At 44.6% G+C, this 19,288-nt stretch overlaps 1 protein-coding gene across 3 annotated transcripts in view; it reads left to right on the top strand.

The window, feature by feature from the left end:
* The window catches only part of LAMA3 (laminin subunit alpha 3), a 256,090-nt gene that overhangs the window by 215,974 nt on the left and 20,828 nt on the right, over window positions 1-19,288 (top strand). For all 3 annotated transcript variants that reach the window (XM_008261146.5, XM_051851337.3, XM_008261147.5), the window contains 11 exons: window positions 2,421-2,572; window positions 2,727-2,889; window positions 3,301-3,434; window positions 4,269-4,413; window positions 6,513-6,632; window positions 7,011-7,144; window positions 12,077-12,194; window positions 12,909-13,049; window positions 14,521-14,660; window positions 15,406-15,537; window positions 17,070-17,223. In XM_008261146.5, coding sequence (XP_008259368.3) covers window positions 2,421-2,572; window positions 2,727-2,889; window positions 3,301-3,434; window positions 4,269-4,413; window positions 6,513-6,632; window positions 7,011-7,144; window positions 12,077-12,194; window positions 12,909-13,049; window positions 14,521-14,660; window positions 15,406-15,537; window positions 17,070-17,223 — 1,533 coding nt within the window. The remainder of the gene's footprint in view (window positions 1-2,420; window positions 2,573-2,726; window positions 2,890-3,300; window positions 3,435-4,268; window positions 4,414-6,512; window positions 6,633-7,010; window positions 7,145-12,076; window positions 12,195-12,908; window positions 13,050-14,520; window positions 14,661-15,405; window positions 15,538-17,069; window positions 17,224-19,288) is intronic.

Here is a 19,288-nt window from a genome sequence, read left to right as displayed (position 1 = left end):
AGAATGGGTGGCAGGAGCCCAAGCACTTGAGCCATCCCCTACTACCCTTCCCAGGCCATCATCAGGGGGCTGAAATGGAAATGGAACAGCCAGGACATGAACTGGCGCCCATGTGGTGCACTACAGGCAGCACCTCACCCACTATGCCACTATGCCACAAGGCCAGCCCCAGGAAAACTGTTAATTATTACGAGTGGACATTGTATTTAAAGATTCTTAGAGTTAACACCATTATTACTTAACCTTTCACACTTCAAGATGCTGGTCCTTTAATTACAGCTTCTGCTTTGTATTGTGACAAAATGCATCTCTCTTTATTCCTTCTACAATTTATACTATAAACTTATCAGTTCATACCATACGTCTGCCATATGCCACACCCTGAATCTATAATAAACAAAAATCTGTTTCTTGAATATACCCTCATGCCAATGTACACTTAAACATGGTTAAAATAGTAAATTTTGTATTATGTATATTTTGTAATCATTAAGAGTTTTTTAAAATTTATTTATTTGAAAGGCAGAGTTACAGAGAGAAAAAAAGAGAAGGAGAGAGAGAGAGAGATCTTCCATCTGCTGGTTTACTCCCCAGATGGCCACATAGCCAGAGCTAAGCCAGGCCAAAGCCAAAGCCTGGAGATTGATCCAGGTCTCCCACATGGTGGCCAGAGCCCAAGCACTTGAGCCATCTTATACTAGTTTTTCAGAAACATTAGCAGGGAGCTGGATCGAACTGGAACAGCCAGCACCCATATGGATGCTGGTGTTAGTCTGCGGCTTAACCTGCTGTACCACAATGTTGGCCCCACCATTACAAAATTTTTATTTAGGAGGCTGGTGCTATGGCATAGCAGGTGAAGGCGCTGGCATCCCATATGGACACCAGTTCATGTTCTGACTACTTCTATTCTGACCCAGCTCTCTGCTGTGGCCTGGGGGACCAGTGGAGTATGGCCCAGATGCTTGGGACCTTCCCTGCACCTGCATGGAAGACCCAGAAGCTCCTGGCTCCTGGCTTCAGATCAGCCCAGTTTCGGCTAATGCTGTCATCTGGGGAGTGAACCAGCAGATGGAAGACTTTCTCTGTGTTTCTCCCTCTGTCTGTAACTACACCTCTCAAATGCAAATAAATAAAATCTTTAAAGAAAAATTTTTATTTAGGGGCTTACTTTGTGTAGTGGGTTAAGCTACTGCCTGCAATGCTGACATCCCATATGGGCACCAGTTGGATACCTGGCTGCTCCACTTCTGATCCAGCTCCGTGCTTGAGCCTGGGAAAGCAGCAGAGGATGGCCCAAGTGGTTAGGTCCCTGTACCCATGTGGGAGATCTCGAGGAAGCTCCTGGCTTTGGCATGGCAGAGCCTGAGTTACAGCCATTTGGGGAGTGAAACAGCAGATGGAGGATCTTTGTCTATCTCTCTCTCTCTCTTTCTTTCTCTGTAACTCTGCCTTTCAAATAAACAAATCTTTAAAAAATTTAATTATACCTTAAGGTGCTCCCATTTTAACAGAGAATAAAGATGCATATCAGGATACTTCAAGAGGTTTGTGTATAAAATGTGAATTAAAATGTGTATGGTGCCAAACAAAGTTGAAATCCATGGGTAGTTTTTTCATAATGCATATTTTCCATGAACTTTCTGAAGACCCCTCACATATAATTGGCCACATTAATACAGAGGTGTCAAGCCGGCGCCATGGCTTAATAGGCTAATCCTCCACCTTGCGGCGCTGGCACACCGGGTTCTAGTCCCGGTCGGGGCGCCGGATTCTGTCCCGGTTGCTCCTCTTCCAGGCCAGCTCTCTGCTGTGGCCAGGGAGTGCAGTGGAGGATGGCCCAGGTGCTTGGGCCCTGCACCTGCATGGGAGACCAGGAAAAGCACCTGGATCCTGGCTCCTGCCATCGGATCAGCGCGGTGCGCCGGCTGCAGTGGCGGCCATTGGAGGGTGAACCAATGGCAAAAGGAAGACCTTTCTCTCTCTGTCTCTCTCTCTCACTGTCCACTCTGCCTGTCAAAAAAAAAAAAATACAGAGGTGTCATAATAGAGGTGTACACATTGTATGATTCTAGGGAAACAAAAATGGCTTATTCCCTTTCCAGACTATTATCTGATGGATGGCTGAGTCTGTATCTGGTCCATCATTATAGGCATTTGTGGATCGAGCAAATGGGGGAATGAATAAATGAATGAGTGAATTAATTAATTAAATGAATAAGCGTATTAAAACAGGAGCAAAGATTGTTTATAGAAATTGTTGATCAAGCACTTGATATTAATCTATATGAGGAGAAACTTCTTTACCTTGTCTGCCCAAGGCTTGTTGCACACATTGGGAGTTTGACATGTATCCTTCTGGGGTGAGAAGTTGACAATGTGGAGAGAGAAAGTGTTCTAAGGTGACCTTTGCCCTCCAGGCCTCCAAGGACTACATTGGCATGGCAATCATAGATGGGCGGCTCACGTGTGTCTACAACTTGGGAGAGCGTGAAGCTGAACTGCAGGTGGACCAGATCTTGACGGAGAGTGAAACTCAGGAGGCAGTTATGGACCGGGTGAAATTTCAGAGGTGTGCATCTGACTGATGACTGCTGCCCGTGAACCTGACCTACACTCACCAAACTCTTCCATCTACATATCTTATTGACCCCATCTTTAGTACCTTGCTTTTGAGTTCTTTTATTTTTTTATACGACTTTGCTATCTAATTTCTTTTTACACAGAATTTATCAATTTGCAAGGCTCAATTACACCAAAGCAGCCACATCCAATAAACCAAAACCACCTCAGTTCCATGACATGGATAGTGGAAATAGCAACACACTCCTTAATTTGGATCCAGAAAATGTTGTGTTCTATGTTGGAGGTTACCCATCTGACTTTATAGTAAGTATAAACATTATTCCATAGTATGAAAATATTTAAGTTTACCTTGATATAATGGGCTAATGTCTCTATTTTAATTAATTATAGGCAAAAGGCATTTATGTATTCTTAAAGCACAATAGAGATAATAGCTAGCACTTAGTACTCATTCGGGGCATTGTTCTAAGCTTAAGTATATTAAATGAATGTTATTACCATTCCCATTTTGTAGATGAAGAAACAGAGGTTTACTTTCTTGTCCGGGGTCATACAGTTAGTAAATAGCAGAGTCAGGGCATGCAAGGTCCACGCCCTTTGCCTGCATGCTACGTAGGTTATTAAGAATGCTCACCTTTTACTGGTTTGTGTCAACCTCATCATTGTTCTTTGTTCAATTAGTAGAAGATTTTGTTTGTTTGTTTCATTTTTTAGCTTCCCAGTAGACTAAAACTCCCTCGGTATAAAGGTTGTATTGAATTAGATGACCTTAATGAAAATGTTCTGAGCTTATACAACTTCAAAAAAACTTTCAATCTCAATACAACTGAAGTGGAACCATGTAGAAGGTAAATACAGCATTGAAACTGATGTCTTTATACTGGTATCGTACTTCTGCATGTAAGTGAGGGATGGTCCAGTGAGATGCCACTGACATTGCTGGTGCTTTGGGCCAGCAGTCCTTGAATTACACTTGTGTGCAACGCCGGAAGTCCATCCTGAGATCTAATAATGGCCGCCTTTCCTAATTTCTATAAAATGTTGAATCGGCAGTTTTCTCAGCTTTTTAAAGAAATACATCTTTCTAAAATTTTTGGTGTCTCCTCCCAGGATGCATTCAATATTAGCTGGCATGTGATGTAGGCACTAAGTTTTACACTTACTCAAATATTAAAAACTAACGGTTCACGAACTGTACCATGACTGTCCAGGCGCTCTGGAGCCTGAACCTGTTTGAAAATCACTGCCTTGAGCTCCTAACCTTCCCTATGGTTCAAAGAATTTGGAATATTCTGAGGCCAACCAAGTATTAACGAGATAATAATTATGAATAAAATTATACTTCAAGCTAGTATGTTTTACATTTCATGGTTTTCAGCTGGTAGACCACATCTTCTAAAGTAGACATTTCCAAAGAGACTCTTGAATATTCTGGGTTTTTTTTGTTTGTTTGTTTGTTTTTTTGAGCTGGGGTTTGATTATCATAGAGTGTTAAGAATACTTCAGGAGAAAAAGCTGCATTCATATTCTAAAGATGTATGCTCCTCTTGAACAAAGAGGTGACTACTGGACTGTGCATTCGGGGCTGCATTGCATGCACGGTAGGAGCTCATGTTCATGAGCACAATGTCACAGAGGCCCTGTGCTGTCGTGGTCTGATTCACCGTGATTGATGTTGGCAGGAGAAAGGAGGAGTCAGACAAAAATTATTTTGAAGGCACAGGCTACGCCCGAGTTCCAACTCTCCCAAATGCCTCGTTCCTCACCTTTGGACAGACAATTCAGACCACCGTGGATACAGGTGTGCTGTTTTTTGCAGAAAACCAGGTAAATGAGATCCATCCAAATACTACCGAATGTGTCCATTCTATTCCATGTTTTGGGCATGATTGGGTTGTTACAGACCTCCAACCGCATGCAAATAAGCCACCACAGGTGTTACCTCCATCTTTTCCCTTGGCCCAGTTATACTTCCTGTTGCCTAAGGAGTGTGTCTTTTAAATAATCAGGAATTTAAGAGGATGCCAACAAAATGTGGGAGACATCTTCCCTTTTGTCTTCTACTCTCTTTGTCAACTTTATCTGAAAATTGCTGTTCACCTGATCATCTAACTTATTGTGCCTTAAAACAAGTGAACCCTGCCTGGGGTCTCTGAGCTCTAGATTGTGTGACTTCCTGCTGTGTCCATCCTTGTCTGCCTCTTGCCAGGCTGTCTGGGACTATGTATTTATCAGCCTGATGCTTACTCCCACATGAAAATTCTCTACCTTCCAGCAGACGAGGTTCCCATGGACCATTCTATTCATCCTCTGGTTCACTCCCCAAATGCTGTCAATGTTTGGAGTTGGGCCGTGCCATATCTGGTAGCCAAGGTCTCCCACATGTGAGGCAGGAGCCCAACCACGTGAGCCATTGCCACTGGCTAAGGGGCCTGTATTGGCAGGAGGCTGGAGTCAGTAGATAGAGCTAGGCACCAAATCCAGAGATTCCAATGGGCATCTTAACTGCTAGGTGGACCATCTGCTCCCTGAGAGCTGTTCTTAAATCCTTTAGATTAGAAAAGTCACTCATCAGTGACCTTCTTCAGGTGATCATTAGCACCACCTGCTGGTCGATGTGGAGTTGGTGTGATGGTTGCTCTGGCTGCTTTGTGGCTCAAAGAATCAGAAGCTCTGTAGTTGCTCTTGCAGGCAGTATTTCTGCAGAAATGTGCATCTGCCCACGCGATCTCCGTGGAGCTTGAGGTTTTCCCAGACCTTCTACCTTCAGGGTAGGGACACAAGCGTGGCCCAACCCTCTTCCCTGGGTTTGGTCTGAACCCTTCAGGAGGTTCTAAGGCTGCACCTGTTTTAATGGTTTGGGAAGGTCCCAAGCAGAGAGCTGACAGTCATGTAGCATCTGCAGGGCAAGAAGACTGATTTCACAAGGTCTTCTCTGTACAGGTCGGAGTACCCCTTACTCAAAATGCTTGGGACCAGAAATGTTTTGGATTTGGGGTTTTTTTTTGGGGGGGGGGGTTGAATATCTGCATATAAATAATGAGATATCTTGGAGATGTGACTCAGAAGTAAATATTAAATTCATTTACGTTTCATATAGACCTTCTACACATAGCTTGCAAATAATTTCAGGCAATGTTTTCATAATTTTGTACATGAAACAAACTTGTGCACATTGAACCATCCAACTTGTGGTGTCACGTTGGCACACAAAAAATTGTGGATTTTGGAGCATTTCAGATTTTGGATTTTTGGATTATGGGTGTTGAACCTGAGCTACACTTTGGGGTCTTAAAGATGAAGACCCTGGAACACAACTTGTATCAGGAAAAACTTGCATAACACCATTACATAAGAAATGGCTCAGAGAGCTGCTGTTACGTGGGAGGGCTTGCTACTCCCAGGGAGCTGTGTTACTCTGCTGCCTGTGTGAGGAGCCCTAACCTGACTCCCAAGGGCAAGATTCAGGATCCAAGGGCCAGTTCTGTAGCCTAGTGTGTTAGGCCACCACCTGCAACACAAGCATTCCATATGGGTGCCATTTCAAGTCTGAGCTGATCCGCTTCTGATCCAGTTCTCTGCAGATGGTCCTGGGAAAGCAGCAGCAGATGGCCCAAGTGCCTGGGCCCCTGCAACCATGTAAGAGACCCAGAAGAAGCTCCTGGCTCCAGGCTTCCACCTGGCCCAGCTCTGGCCATTGCAACCAATTGGGGAGTGAACCAGCGGATGGAAGATTCTCTCTCTCCCTCCCTCCCTCCCTCCCTCCCCCCCCCTCTCCTTTCTCTGTAACTCTTTCAAGTAAACAAATAAATTAAAAAAAAAAAATAGAGGCGAGGCCATGGAAGCTGAAGCACCTTGTGGCTTGGGAGGAAGCCAGGTCCAGTGCTCCAGCTGCCTCTGGTGATCTGCCTGTTTCCATGTTCCAGGACCGCTTCATCTCTCTCAACGTGGAGGACGGCAGTCTCAGGGTGCGGTACAAATTGAACTCGGGGCCACCCAAAGAAGAAGGCATTCAGGACATCATCAACAACGGGAGGGACCATTCGGTACATCCCTTGCATCTATTTGCAGGAGTTGCTGAACATCTTTACTTCTTTAACACGCAGTCAGGACCCCAAAGAATACAGCTCTAGAGCCAGATGCACGGATAGTGATTACCCAAGGGGGACACATCCTTTGACAACTCAAACATTCAGGCAGGGAGATGCAAATGGTATATATGAAGCACATGGATAGCCATTGCAAACATTTCTAGTACAATATTTTCGTATCAGATTCTTATCTAAAAGTACTACTGCCCAGTCTTCCTGACATGGAGAGAAGTGAATCTGAAAGGAGACAAATGAAATCTCAGCGCCCACAGTCACTGGGAGTAGGACGCTGTTGCTTCCATGGCTTGCTAATTCATCTCTTGTTTCTTCCAGATTCAGATTGTCATTGGAAAAGCCCAAAAACTGACGTGGATAAACGTGAATTCTCAGAAAATTAAAATTGAAGGGGAAATATTTGATTTCAGCACATATTATCTGGGAGGAATTCCAATTGCAATCCGGGAGAGGTGAGACCACACATTCCATTTTGGTTTAAGTAGTTTGTCTTAGTAGTTGTTTGCTAATGACAAATCTGATCTACCTTGTTTAATCCTAGCCACCAATAAAACAAAAACCTGTCAGTATTAAGTTTAGTCAACAGAGTAAAAGAGTTATAAATTCTGTATCATGAGTGTCACCTTTTGAAAGGGGGCACCTGGGGGGAACATGTGTAACCCTCTTTGTCATTCTTTTTTAAATTTTGTTATTGGGGGGAGAGAGAGAGAAGAAATATTCACATCCCCCGATTTACTCCCTAAATGCTCACAAGGACTGAGGCTGAAACCAGGAGCTGGGACCATAACCCATGTCTCCCATGTGGGTGGCAGGAACCAAAGTACTTGAGCTATCACCACTGCCCCTCTGGGTGTGCACTGGCAGGAAGCTGGAGTTGCGAACCAGAGCCGGAACTCTAGCCTGGCACTCCCTGGTGGGATGTGGGTGTCTTAGCCACTAGGCTGAATGTCCTCTCTGTCCCCATTGTTGTTCATGAGTAGAGAGAAACCACAACAGATACAGCTGAGATGGCAATGCTGCCAACAAGCAGAATGGAGGCAGTGGCCCTGGGCCCTTCAAAGTAGTGCAGGAGCATGCAGGCTCCCCTTGGGCTGAGAAGCAGCACTGGGCACTGGGCACTGAGCACTGGCAGGCAGCCTCCTGAAGAGGGCAAGAGCCAGTGCGTCACCCGCAGGTGCACTACCTGCCCCGTGTGTGCTATCAAACATGGAATAGCTGCCTAACTGTTTCTTGGATGAATGAATCTAGGAATGAATTAATGTCAAAGGCAGTAAAGCTTAATGTGAGTGAAGGAAAAAATGCCACCACTCGGAGAATGGCCTTAAAAGAAACATTCACATTTTGTTTCTCCAAATAGGCTTTTAGACCTCTGATGAAAAGGGGGGGGGGGGGCTTCCTGGAAGGGTCAGCGCAGCCTCATGAGGAAGCCGAAAGTACTCCCCGAAGGCTTGGTTATGCTTCCTTGTACGCGAGAGCTGAAGCAAGATAACTCATTTTCTGATTCACAAGTCAGTAGGAAGGAGTGCTAGATGGGATTTATAAGGTGTCAGGCAAAGCTGCTCTTCCTCTAGAATCCTTACGCATGCGGGCTGGGGTCCTGCCTTGGCAAGGAGACACTAATCTTGTTTTAAAGCTGTCAGAGCTGCCCACTGAGACAGAGATGTCGGTGGGAAAGCCTGGCACTTTAATAAAACTTGGAGTGGATGTCATTACTCTCCAGACTCCTTGGGTCGGAAGGGACCTTGCCCTTCGTGGTGGGTGACCCTGAATTTTACAAATGAAGACATTGACTGCCAAAGAGATGATATCAATATTAAATTCATAGTTCAGCCACAAATAGAATGTTATGAAATACACTGGTTGGAGGCATTCTGCACTTCCGTGTACATTTGAAAGTCGGTGCTTATCTGTTCATTGCACAAGCATTTGTGGAATGCTGAGTGTTTTCCAGGCCGCGTGGCAGGTGTAAGGGAGACAGTGATGAACAGGGCAAGCCCAGAGACAAGAGAGTTCTTCCCATGGGGCCGATGTTGGGGTGCCATGAGTTAAGCTGCGGCTCACAATGCCAGTAGCCCATACCTGAGCAGCAGTTCAAGTCCCGGCTGCCTTGCTTCTATCCAGCTCCTTGCTAATGCACCTGGGAAAGCGACATAAGATGACCCAAGTACTTGGGCCCCTACCACCACATGGGAGACCCGAATGAAGCTCCTGTCTCCTGGTTTTGGCCCGACTCAACCCTGGCCATTGTGACCATTTGGGGAGTGAACAGCGGATGGACGATTCTCTCTCTCATGGTCTCACTCTCGCTCTCTCTCTCTCTTTTTGTTTGAAAGGCAGAGCGAGAGAGTGAGAGAGAGAGACAGAGACAGAGACAGAGAGACACCTATCCACAGCCCAGAGCCAGGCCCTGTAGGGGCAACCTACTGCTCTTTCAAAGAAGGGTTGTGTTCTGCTCCTTCTAGGTAGTCAGGGTGGTCACGTGTGATGTGGAGCAGAGCCCCTCTCTCTCTGTGTGGTGGATCTGTTAGGGATGGAGACCCAGATCTCAGGGTGATTTAAGATCGTCAGAAATCCCAGCCTGTTGATCCCATCTGCTTCCCAGGAGAGCAGCAAGTCAGCCCTGATCATAGCAGAATGGTTGACATGGACCAGGCCATTTTCCCTGAGGACATACCCTGGTGGCACAGAAAATAAGAGCAACACATTAAAATGAAAATAATTCAAAAAACAAAGTCAGAGATCCAATGGACATCTGCTAAGTAGCCAGCACGTTTGGGATTGCATTTTGCTTGTGTTGCTCTCTGAGAGCTGCCTACAACAGCAGTGGAGCTGGCTAAAGTTTTGTGGACAGATTGGCCCAGAGTATGTATGCAAACTCTAACGTCAGAACCAGTTAATACTATGATCTGTGCCCCTGCACGGTCACAGCCCTCTAGAGTCAACACGGAAGTCAGGGACTTCAGATGAGCCAGGGTAACAAGACCCATCCCCACCCCTCCTCTGGGACTAGCAGAAATACATCTTCCGTCTTCACACCTCTGCTGCAGAGAACTGCTCTGTAGGAAGAAGTCCTGAAGCCAGCTCTGCCACTGACCCACTGTATGACCTTAGCAAGGACCTCAGCCCCTTGAGCCTCATTGTTACAATGGTAATGTGGGCGTGATAGGCACTCATTCCTTAGGATGACCGTGAGGATTCAAATGTGTACAGGAATGAGCAGTGCTTGGCTCATGGTAACTGCTCCATAAACATTACAAGAGAAAATACCTCTCTCAAGAGGTTATTGGAAGGGTGGAGTCACAGTGCCTTATCAAAACAGGTGCTACGTAGTCAATGCCTTTATCGCCCCTCCTCTTCCTTCTCTTCTGCCTTTAATCTTTACTCTATGGAGAGAGTGACGTCAGAGGATGTTGTTGAAACAGCTCCACAAACATGTGCGAATAGACAAGCTCCAGGAGCTGACGTGGACCTGCCTTGCCTCCTGAGGCAAAAGGGCACCTTGATGAAGTCATTAAACCTGAGCTGCAATGTCAGTGAGAATTTGTTTCTTCCTCTTCCTTTTAATGAAAATTTAATTTTATGCATATGACACGCAGCGTAATGGTTTATAATGAGTTGGATTAAAACGAATGCAGACACCTTTCCATTTAGAAAAGTGAGCCTTGGAGATTTGTAATGAAATCAGCTTTGAGTTTCCTTAACACATCATTTGTTTAAGAAACACAAATATTTATTTCCCTGGACTTTAGTCAGTTCATGTGTGATAATGCTTTATGTGAATTAAGTGCCAGACAGATTCAGAAGCCAAAAGGGAAATGCCAAGGTACCATGTAGGAAGAGCTGCTTTAGAAATTGTGCTGGGGCAGGTGTTGTGACACCATGGGTTAAATGGGCACCTGGGACACCTGCACCCTCTGTTGGAATACCTGGGATTCGGTCCTGCCTCCAATTCCAGTCCGACTTGTTGCTAATGCACGTAGGAGGCAGCAGATGACAGCCCAGGTACTTGGGTCCCTGCCACCCACGTGAGAGACCCAGATTGAGTTCCAGGCCTCTGGCTTTGGCCTGGCCCAGCTTTGGTTGTTGTGGGCATTTTGGGAGTGAACCAGCCAATGGAAGATCTCTCTGTCCCTGCCCCCTTACTGCCTTTCAAATTATTTAATTAATGTTTAAAAATTTTCCAGTTTTTTAAGCAATAATATCATGAGGAGAGTCACTAATCTTCACCTCACACTGAGTCCCTCTTTGTGTATCAGGCACTATTTGGATACATTACACATATTAGCTTATTTTTTTTAAATATTAATGATCCTAAAAATTTGTTTGAAAAGCCAAGTAAGAGAGAAAAAGATATTCCATTTACTGGTTCACTCCCCAAATGGCCACAGTGACTGGGGCTAGGCCAGGCCAAAGCCAAGAGTCCTGAGCTCCATCCAGGTCTCCCACAAGAGTAGCGGGGACCCAAGCACTTGGGCCATCTTCTGCTGCTTTCCCAGGTGCATTAGCAGGGAGCTGGATCAGAAGCAGAACAGCCAGGACATGAACTGGTGTCGTATGGTTTGCAGGTTCGCAGACAGAAGCTTAGCCTGGTGTGCCACAATGCCAGCCCCCCACATACTAGCTTATTTAAACTCATAACAAAGTTATGAAGCAGATTCACATATTCCTGTTATGCAGCTGATAAAACAGAGATGTTAACCAGCTTGCTCCAGAGCCAACAGCTCTGAGAAACACCTGGGAGTTCACGTTCATGTGCCACAGCCTGTTCTCAGCCCTTGCTGTGTCATTTGCCTATCCTTGCCCAGGTCCACAGTTAGGGGGTGAGGGACACAACACAGGCACCCAGACCGTGCTTTCCATCATTTGAGCTTAGCACTGGTTAAATCAGGCTACATTTCCCATAATGGAACAGAGCCAAAAGATAACCCTTCGTGTCTTCAGCATTTACAGTGGCTCGCTTAAGAGGGAACAGAAAAAAGACAAAGTTTTCTAGAGAGTTCTTGGTTCTAACAATTTTTATTAATGATTTAATGCATACTTATACAGCATGTATTGTATTAACTTACTAACATGCTGCCCATGTGATTCTGCGGGCAGGGCGGGCAGCTGTAGATACCATGCATCTTCTATATCTGCTTTTGGAGACTCTGGCCATCCTTCTGTGAACTTTGTTGTCTGCATTTCTTCAGCTGGGAGTGCTAACTGACCCGGAAAGGAAGTCGGTTTTCCCAGCATCCTAAGACAGCATTACAGGAACTCCGTGGGAACAGACAGCCTGAAATACGTTCTTGCTTATAGGGAGAAGCACTAGAGAGCACAGCACTCTCTATTCTCAGCGGAGCCTGAGACGATCCCTTCTCTTCCTTGTTTCCATTCCTCATCAGATTAAACATTTCTACACCTGCTTTCCGAGGCTGCATGAAAAATCTGAAGAAAACCAGTGGTGTGATTCGGTTGAATGACTCTGTGGGAGTAACCAAAAAGTGCTCAGAAGACTGGAAGGTAAGACAAGGGTCAGAACCTTGAGATTCTTCAGAGCACCCAGACTCAGGAACACACCAGCTTACGACTGGTCCTGGTAGCACACCACGTTACGGTGAATAAGCACATGTTCACTGCCCACGTACCTGCAAAGTACAGCATGGTCTCAAGTTCACCGATTACACTTGAGGGAGAGAAGCAGGCATTGTGGTGGCAACTTGATACGCCTGCATCCCATATCGGAGTGCCTAAGATCTAGTCCCATCTCTACTTCCAATGCAGCTCGCTGCTTAAGCCCCTAGAAGGCAGCAGAATGTTTGCTCAAGTACTTGAGTCCCTGCCACCACACTGCAGGCCCAGGTTGAATTCCTCGTTCCTCCTGGCTTCAGCCTGGCCCAGCCCTGGGTGTTGTACGCATGTGGAGAATCAGCCACTGGCTGCAAGATTCTTTCTCTCTTTGTCTCTTCCTCTCCCCGTCACTCTGCCTTTCAAATAGATAAATAAAGAGATCTTTTAAAAATACTAAATTTGTGGGAAAGGAGGAAGCCCAATTGTACAACACAGAACCTTACAGATGATTTCAACTTCTCATGTAGAAAAGCAACTTGTTTCTTGCCGAGATTTCGTGAGTCACGGTGATCGGTTTGGGTGAGGTGATGCAGGCAGGATAAGATACTGTCCTTCAGCCGTGAAATGATTGCAGCACCAGTAATTAATACCACGTTTGCCTTACAGCTCGTGCGATCGGCCTCATTCTCCAAAGGAGGACATTTGAGTTTCTCTAATTTGGACCTCCCGTGGCCCAACCACTACCAGGCCTCATTTGGGTTTCAAACGTTTCAACCCAGTGGGATATTAGTGAACCATCAGACACGGGTATGTGATAGTGCATCAACACTGAATGAGTCTTAAGCCTGTCCCGAGGGTTGATGTCAAAAATAGCAGAGGGCTTTGGGAGGTGGGGGGGAGTCTTGCTCACTTGGCTTTAGAGATCTTTGCAAAACTAGCCCTGAGAAAGCAGATGCTAACACTTAGACTGTGGGGGTGGCTTTTCCACCAAAGCAGGATGTTTTCACTTAGCTCTTTTGACAGCTAACGTTTGTTTCCTCTGCCACACATAACAACACTTAGTACAGGGCACACAATATGATCAAAAGCAGGTGGGAAATTTGGTTTAGCAAAAGATTAGATCAACCCTGGATAATGAGGAATCCCAGAAACATCCTAAGACCTTTGCCTTCCATCTCTAATGAGGTAGCCAAGAAATCCATATAAATTGGCAGCCTTCGATCCAGTCATAATGAATACTGCAAACTATAAAAAATCAACACAAAATACAAACAGCAGTGGTTATAGTCATATATAGTAAAATTGTTTTAGACTGGGGCCGGTGCTTTGGCATAACAAGTAAAGCCACCACCTGCAATGCCAGCATCCTGTATGGGCACTGGTTCAAGTCCTGGCTGTTCCACTTCCAATCCAGCTCTCTGTTATGGTCTGGAGAAGCAGTAGAAGTCCTTGGGCCCCTGCACCCATGTGGGAGACCTGGAGGAAGCTCCTGGCTCCTGGCTTCAGATCAGCACAGCTCCAGCTATTGCAGCCATTTGGGAGAGTGAACCAGCAGATGGAAAACTTCCCTCTCTCTGCCTCTGCCTTTCAAATAAATAAATCTAAAAAAAATTGTTTGAGACTGAAAGCTCACCAAGAATTACTTCTTGTTGAAAACTACAGAAATTGTATCTGGTAGAAAAAATATGAACAAAATTGAAGTTACCACTGCTGAAATTATATATTATTTTCATTAATAATTGGCAGAGTCAAATCATCTTGACAAAATTTAGATCTGCAATTTGACATGGCAGATTGGATTTCCTAGAAATAATGACTAGAAAATAAAAGACACATAAGGACTAAAAAGAAGAAATGATTGTTATAATTGTTTATATGAAAAAAATTGACAAGTCAACTCTGCTATAAAATTTATTCAGAAAAGAATCCTGATGGAAATAACTTCAGCAAGATTAAAGTAAAAATAGAAAATTTTAGAAGTGATTTAACTGGTTTGTGTAATCGTTTGAGAAATTAAATTGCCTTAATGAATGTAGGTCCAGGAAAATGATTTTGACAGATTCACTGGTGATAAAATCACTTACATAAGATTTTTATATTCTTAAAGATGGAGTCAAAATATTCAAACAATAATCTTCATATCAAAATGACAAAGTCAAAACATTTGGATTGAAACATCCTGTTTTATATGTAGTTTGATCATAAATACAGTATTGATACAGTCATTATCTGTAAATGCAAACTGATTCTTGATGCGTGTACTCTGTGACAATTTCAGACAAGTAGCCTGCAGGTCACTCTGGAAGACGGTCACATTGAAGTGAGCACCAAGGATAGCGGGAGCCCGATTTTTAGGTCTCCACAGACGTACACGGATGGCCTGCTGCACTACGTGTCTGTAATAAGTGACAGCTCTGGGTGAGTGCCGAGGTACTTCTGCTGGGGCTCTATTTAGTTCAACAGAATTTTCTTGATGTCTTTTTGCAAAATATTTTCCTTGACCTCTTGGCCTTATTTGTTCGATATCAATTTCCTCATTAAAATCAATCAACAGTTGGATGAATGTATTCAAAATGAAATTCACAATGTGTTCAAAATGAAATACTATTTGACAATGATAAAGAAAGATCTAGAACTGCATTTAATGACATAAATGAAAGTTACAAGCATACTTTGGAACAAATCAAAAGAGCTCCTTCCCTATGATCCCCTATGATTTCATTTATTTATTATATGATTTCACTTATTTATAAGTTTAAAGACAGGCAGAATTCATCTATGCTATCTGACTCGAGGATAGTGGTTATCCTTGGACAGGGATGGAGGCTGGAGAGTGAAGGGGATCACAAGGTTGGGTTCCCAGTGTGCTGATCCATTCTGTTTCCTTATTTGGGTAGTAGTTGTATTGGTGTATTGATGTTGCCAAAAAATCACTGAGTTGAACACTTTTGACATATTCCCGTTCTGTATATATATAATAATTTAATAAGATGATATATACAAATAGAAATACATGAAGCTTTTTAATGCTCTTTTAAAATAAGCATGATTTAACTGTATATTTTCTGTAACAGATATAGAGGTGAAGACAGTAAGTTGACCTCATAGCAAGAGTCTTCTTTCCAGCAGTTCTCAACTTTGCTTTTCTCTCCTCCCCTTTCAGCCTGCGGCTTCTCATTGATGATCAGCCTCTGAGAAGTAGCCAAAAGCTACAAGGCTTTTCAAATTCCCAACAATCTCTGCGCCTGGGCGGGAGTTATTTTGAGGGTTGTATCAGCAATGTTTTTGTCCAGAGGTGAGTGATATTTTCTCTGTGGGTAACTGATGAGAACAACCTGCCCACACTGACGACATCTCATGGGTCTGGTTGCCGCAGTCAGATTTGTCAGTGTGTGCTGCACACTGCAGAGCAGAGAGAGCTCCTTTCGAAAATGTACCTCTTACTGTCATGGCTCCCAGGAAAACCTTCATTTCCTACCTCTAATCCCATCTGGAAGACTGAGAAGGGCTTGAGATGTTTTATTGACTTGGACTGTGGCAGGGTCATGGAGGTTGAGAATACTATAGCTCTTTCTTTGGAATGGATGTCATCATCTATGACATGCAAGTCAAATACACACGGAGGGGAACATGGGACGGGGTGAGATGGGATGCTGGTTGACATCAGGACACAGCAGAAGGGGGTTTATGGAAGGGAGAGCTGATGGCGACCAGGTAGCAAAGTCTCATGGGAAAATCTGCCTTTTCTCATGGCTGTTGTCTGAGCCTCATAAGAGCAGGAAGGTGGTGCTAATACCTCCTTGTCTTCTCCACTGCTTATACTTCCTGCTTCAAACACTGAGCTAGGGGGCAAGGACAACGTTTCAGCAGCCAGGAGGACAGTGAGAACTCTGAGCCTCGTCCTGGACACGGAGGTCAGCGTCTCCATGGCTGGGAGTGTTGACAGCACCATCACAGCAGCCTGCAAGTCCAAGCCTGAGTTTGATACCCAGAACCAGGCCCTCTCTCTTTCCTGGAAAGAATTTTGCCTCTTATCTAAAAATCAAAAGAAAGCATTGAGGGGCCAGCGCTGTGGCGCAGCGGATTAACGCCCTGGTCTGAAGTGCCGGCATCCCATATGGGCGCCGGTTCTAGTCCCAGCTGCTCCTCTTCCAATCCAGCTCTCTGCTATGGCCTGGGAAAGCAGTAGAAGATGGCCCAAGCCCTTGGGCCACTGCACCCACGTGGGAAACCCTGAGGAAGTTCCTGGCTCTTGGCTTCGGATTGGCACAGCTCCAGCTATTGTGGCCATCTGGGGAGTGAACCATCGGACAGAGACCTCTCTCTCTCTCTCTCTCTCTTGCTCTTGCTCTCGCTCTGCCTCTCCTCTCTCTGTGTAACTCTGACTTTCAAATAAATCTTTAAAAAAAATAAAAAAGAAAACATTGAAAGGCTTGCATGCATGGAAGAACTGAGCTCTCTTCTGTCTACTAAAAGGCACATTCAACACTGATATTGGTCTCTAGCACTACATTGATCCAGGCAATTCCTTGGCTTTGCAACCAGTGGAGAGCTGACTAGATCTTACTGTGCAATATTGATTAAAATAAAGTTTCAGAGTGATTATTTTCCATGGCCATAATCTGAAAGTTAAATTATTTTCCATGGTTATGCCAAAACACTCTTCCAAATGGACACAGGGCCTGGGACTCTTTAGTTGGTTGATTTTTATTTGTGTGTATATTGCCAAAGCAGGTGGCATTTCAAAGACTTTCAGTATGAGAGCCATGGGTCTTCCTTTAATGTGGTGGATGTTAGCAACAGCCTTCCTTTCCATCCTTGTTTCAGATTATCACAGAGCCCCGAAGTCCTAGATCTGGCCAGTGGATCTACCAAGCGAGATGTGGCCCTGGGAGGCTGCAGTTTAAACGAACCACCTTTCCTAATGTTGCTTAAAGGTCCTGCAAGGTTTAACAAGACCAAGGCTTTCAGTATCAACCGGGTAAGTGTCATGACCCTTCCCTGGTTTCTTCTCTCCAGAGGTTTCTCCTATGGGATTCTATGGGATTCTCTGTGGGATCCTATAGGATTTTCCTGTGGAGATGGTAGGGGAGGAGGAGAAAAATCATCTATTCCCATGCAGGTCTGTGTCTGCATGAAGTGGCATTGATGGGCCATCAACAGTTGAATCGCTTCAAAATGTCAAAAGTGCTTTTCTTTGTAGCTATTATTTTGTATCTTGATGAAAATTTGAAAATGTGTTTTTTTGCACTCACAGAACACACAGTACCTTGACTGGGGCTTCCTAACTCTGTAGTTGATGTCTTACTCTTTTGACACTGCTGCTATGATTTTGTCTAAGGCCCATGCCTCTTTCCCTGCCCTTAGATGTCACCTCTGCACTAATGTAGCTCCTAAGACAAAACCAATACATGGTCCCAGGCCTGTGGAATCCAGTGCAGCTTACACCCTGAATGCACATTAGAAATACCTAGGGAGCTCTCCAATCCCAATGCTCGACATATGTGGCTTCCTTTTGGAGCAGGCCCAGGCTTCAGTAGTTTATAAAGTTCCCCAGATGGTTCTAAAATGTACAACCAAGACTAAAAGGAAATGCAATTCCTTGTGTGAAAGAGTGGAGGCATTGTAATAAATTGAACACAGGATTAGGACTTAAGGAATTCCTTACTCTGTGTGAGGTCACCATGAGTAAGATTAATGGATAACCTTGAACAGCCCTGATCTGCCATGCATTGCACTAAGCCCTCCAAGTGGATCTTCTTGCTACGTTCTTAAATAACCTTAAGAGGTAAGTACTATACTAGCCACAGCTTATAGAAAAAGAAAGCTGGGGTTTGGAAACGTAAGCAACTTGCCCAAGCTCCCACAGGTGCAAGGTGGGGCTGGCATTCCAATTGCTCGGTGAAGAGCAATGCATGAAAAATGTTCAGCACTCCTCTCATGTCTTGGTACCCACATGCTGCTCGGCTCCTGATATTTTCCTGCTGCATAACGATTTGGGGGAATCGTGAACAGATAAGGCATAATAAGAAATGTTTTCTGCTGCTAAGAAGATCTGTATTTCATAAATCCCAAAGGGTTGCCAGTGTGCTGTTATGAAAAGAACATCATTAGAATTGCCTCCCTCAGAAATAAAGTTATTCAAAAGAACTTCAAAAACTTCATGGGAAAGTAGACCTAAAAGATAAGCTTATTTTGGTACAAACTGATATATGAGCATAGTTTTTTCATAGGCTGGAAGTTATTGAGAGATGAAATATGCACAGTGATGGTGGAACTAGAGAGAAGGAGATGGGTCCAAAAGCTATTTAGAAGATAGACTATATATTGGAACCAGCATTGTGGTACAGTGAGTTGAGCAGCCGCCTGTATGCAAGCATCCCTTATGAGTGCCTATTGGAGTCCCAGCTGCTCCATTTCCAATCTAGCTCCTACTGATGTACCTGGAAAAGCAACAAAGGAAGGACCAAGTGTTTAGGCCCCTACACTCACATGGGAGACCTGGAGGAAGCTCCTGGCTCCTGGCTTTGGTCTGATTCAGTCCTGGTCCTTTGGGGCATTTGGGAAGTGAACCATGGAGTGGAAGCTTTCTTTCTCTCTTTGTCTCTCCTTGTCCCTCTGTAACTATGCCTTTCAAATAAATAAAAATAAATCTTAAAAAAAAAAGAAGATAGAATATCTAGGACTCGAGAAAAATGATTGAGTTTGGGAGACAAAGAAAAGGCAGGAGTTAAAAGAATTCTGAGGCATTCGTCTAGGGTTGTTGGGTGGATGGAAATGCTATTGACATTTCCAAGGAGTTCGGAGAAGGACACATATTTGGAGGCGAAGAGAAGGAATGGACTTTGTGGCCTAATGAGTGACAGGTCCCTGCAAGAGATCCAGGTGGAGTATGTTCATGGGAGACTGTTGGGGTCTCTGAGTGGGTCTTCCCAATAGGGTGGAACCAGGACTATTGCTATGGGAGATGTCAGTGCATTCATTATTTAATTTCCCCCATTCCAAGAGTAGATAGAGCAGCAGCCCAGGGCAGAGAGAATGCAACA

This window comes from Oryctolagus cuniculus, chromosome 10 (genome assembly GCF_051225735.1).
Source record: "Oryctolagus cuniculus isolate XC-2025 breed Fujian yellow rabbit chromosome 10, ASM5122573v1, whole genome shotgun sequence".
Lineage (NCBI taxonomy): Eukaryota > Metazoa > Chordata > Mammalia > Lagomorpha > Leporidae > Oryctolagus > Oryctolagus cuniculus.
This window is presented reverse-complemented; position numbering and strand designations above follow the sequence as displayed.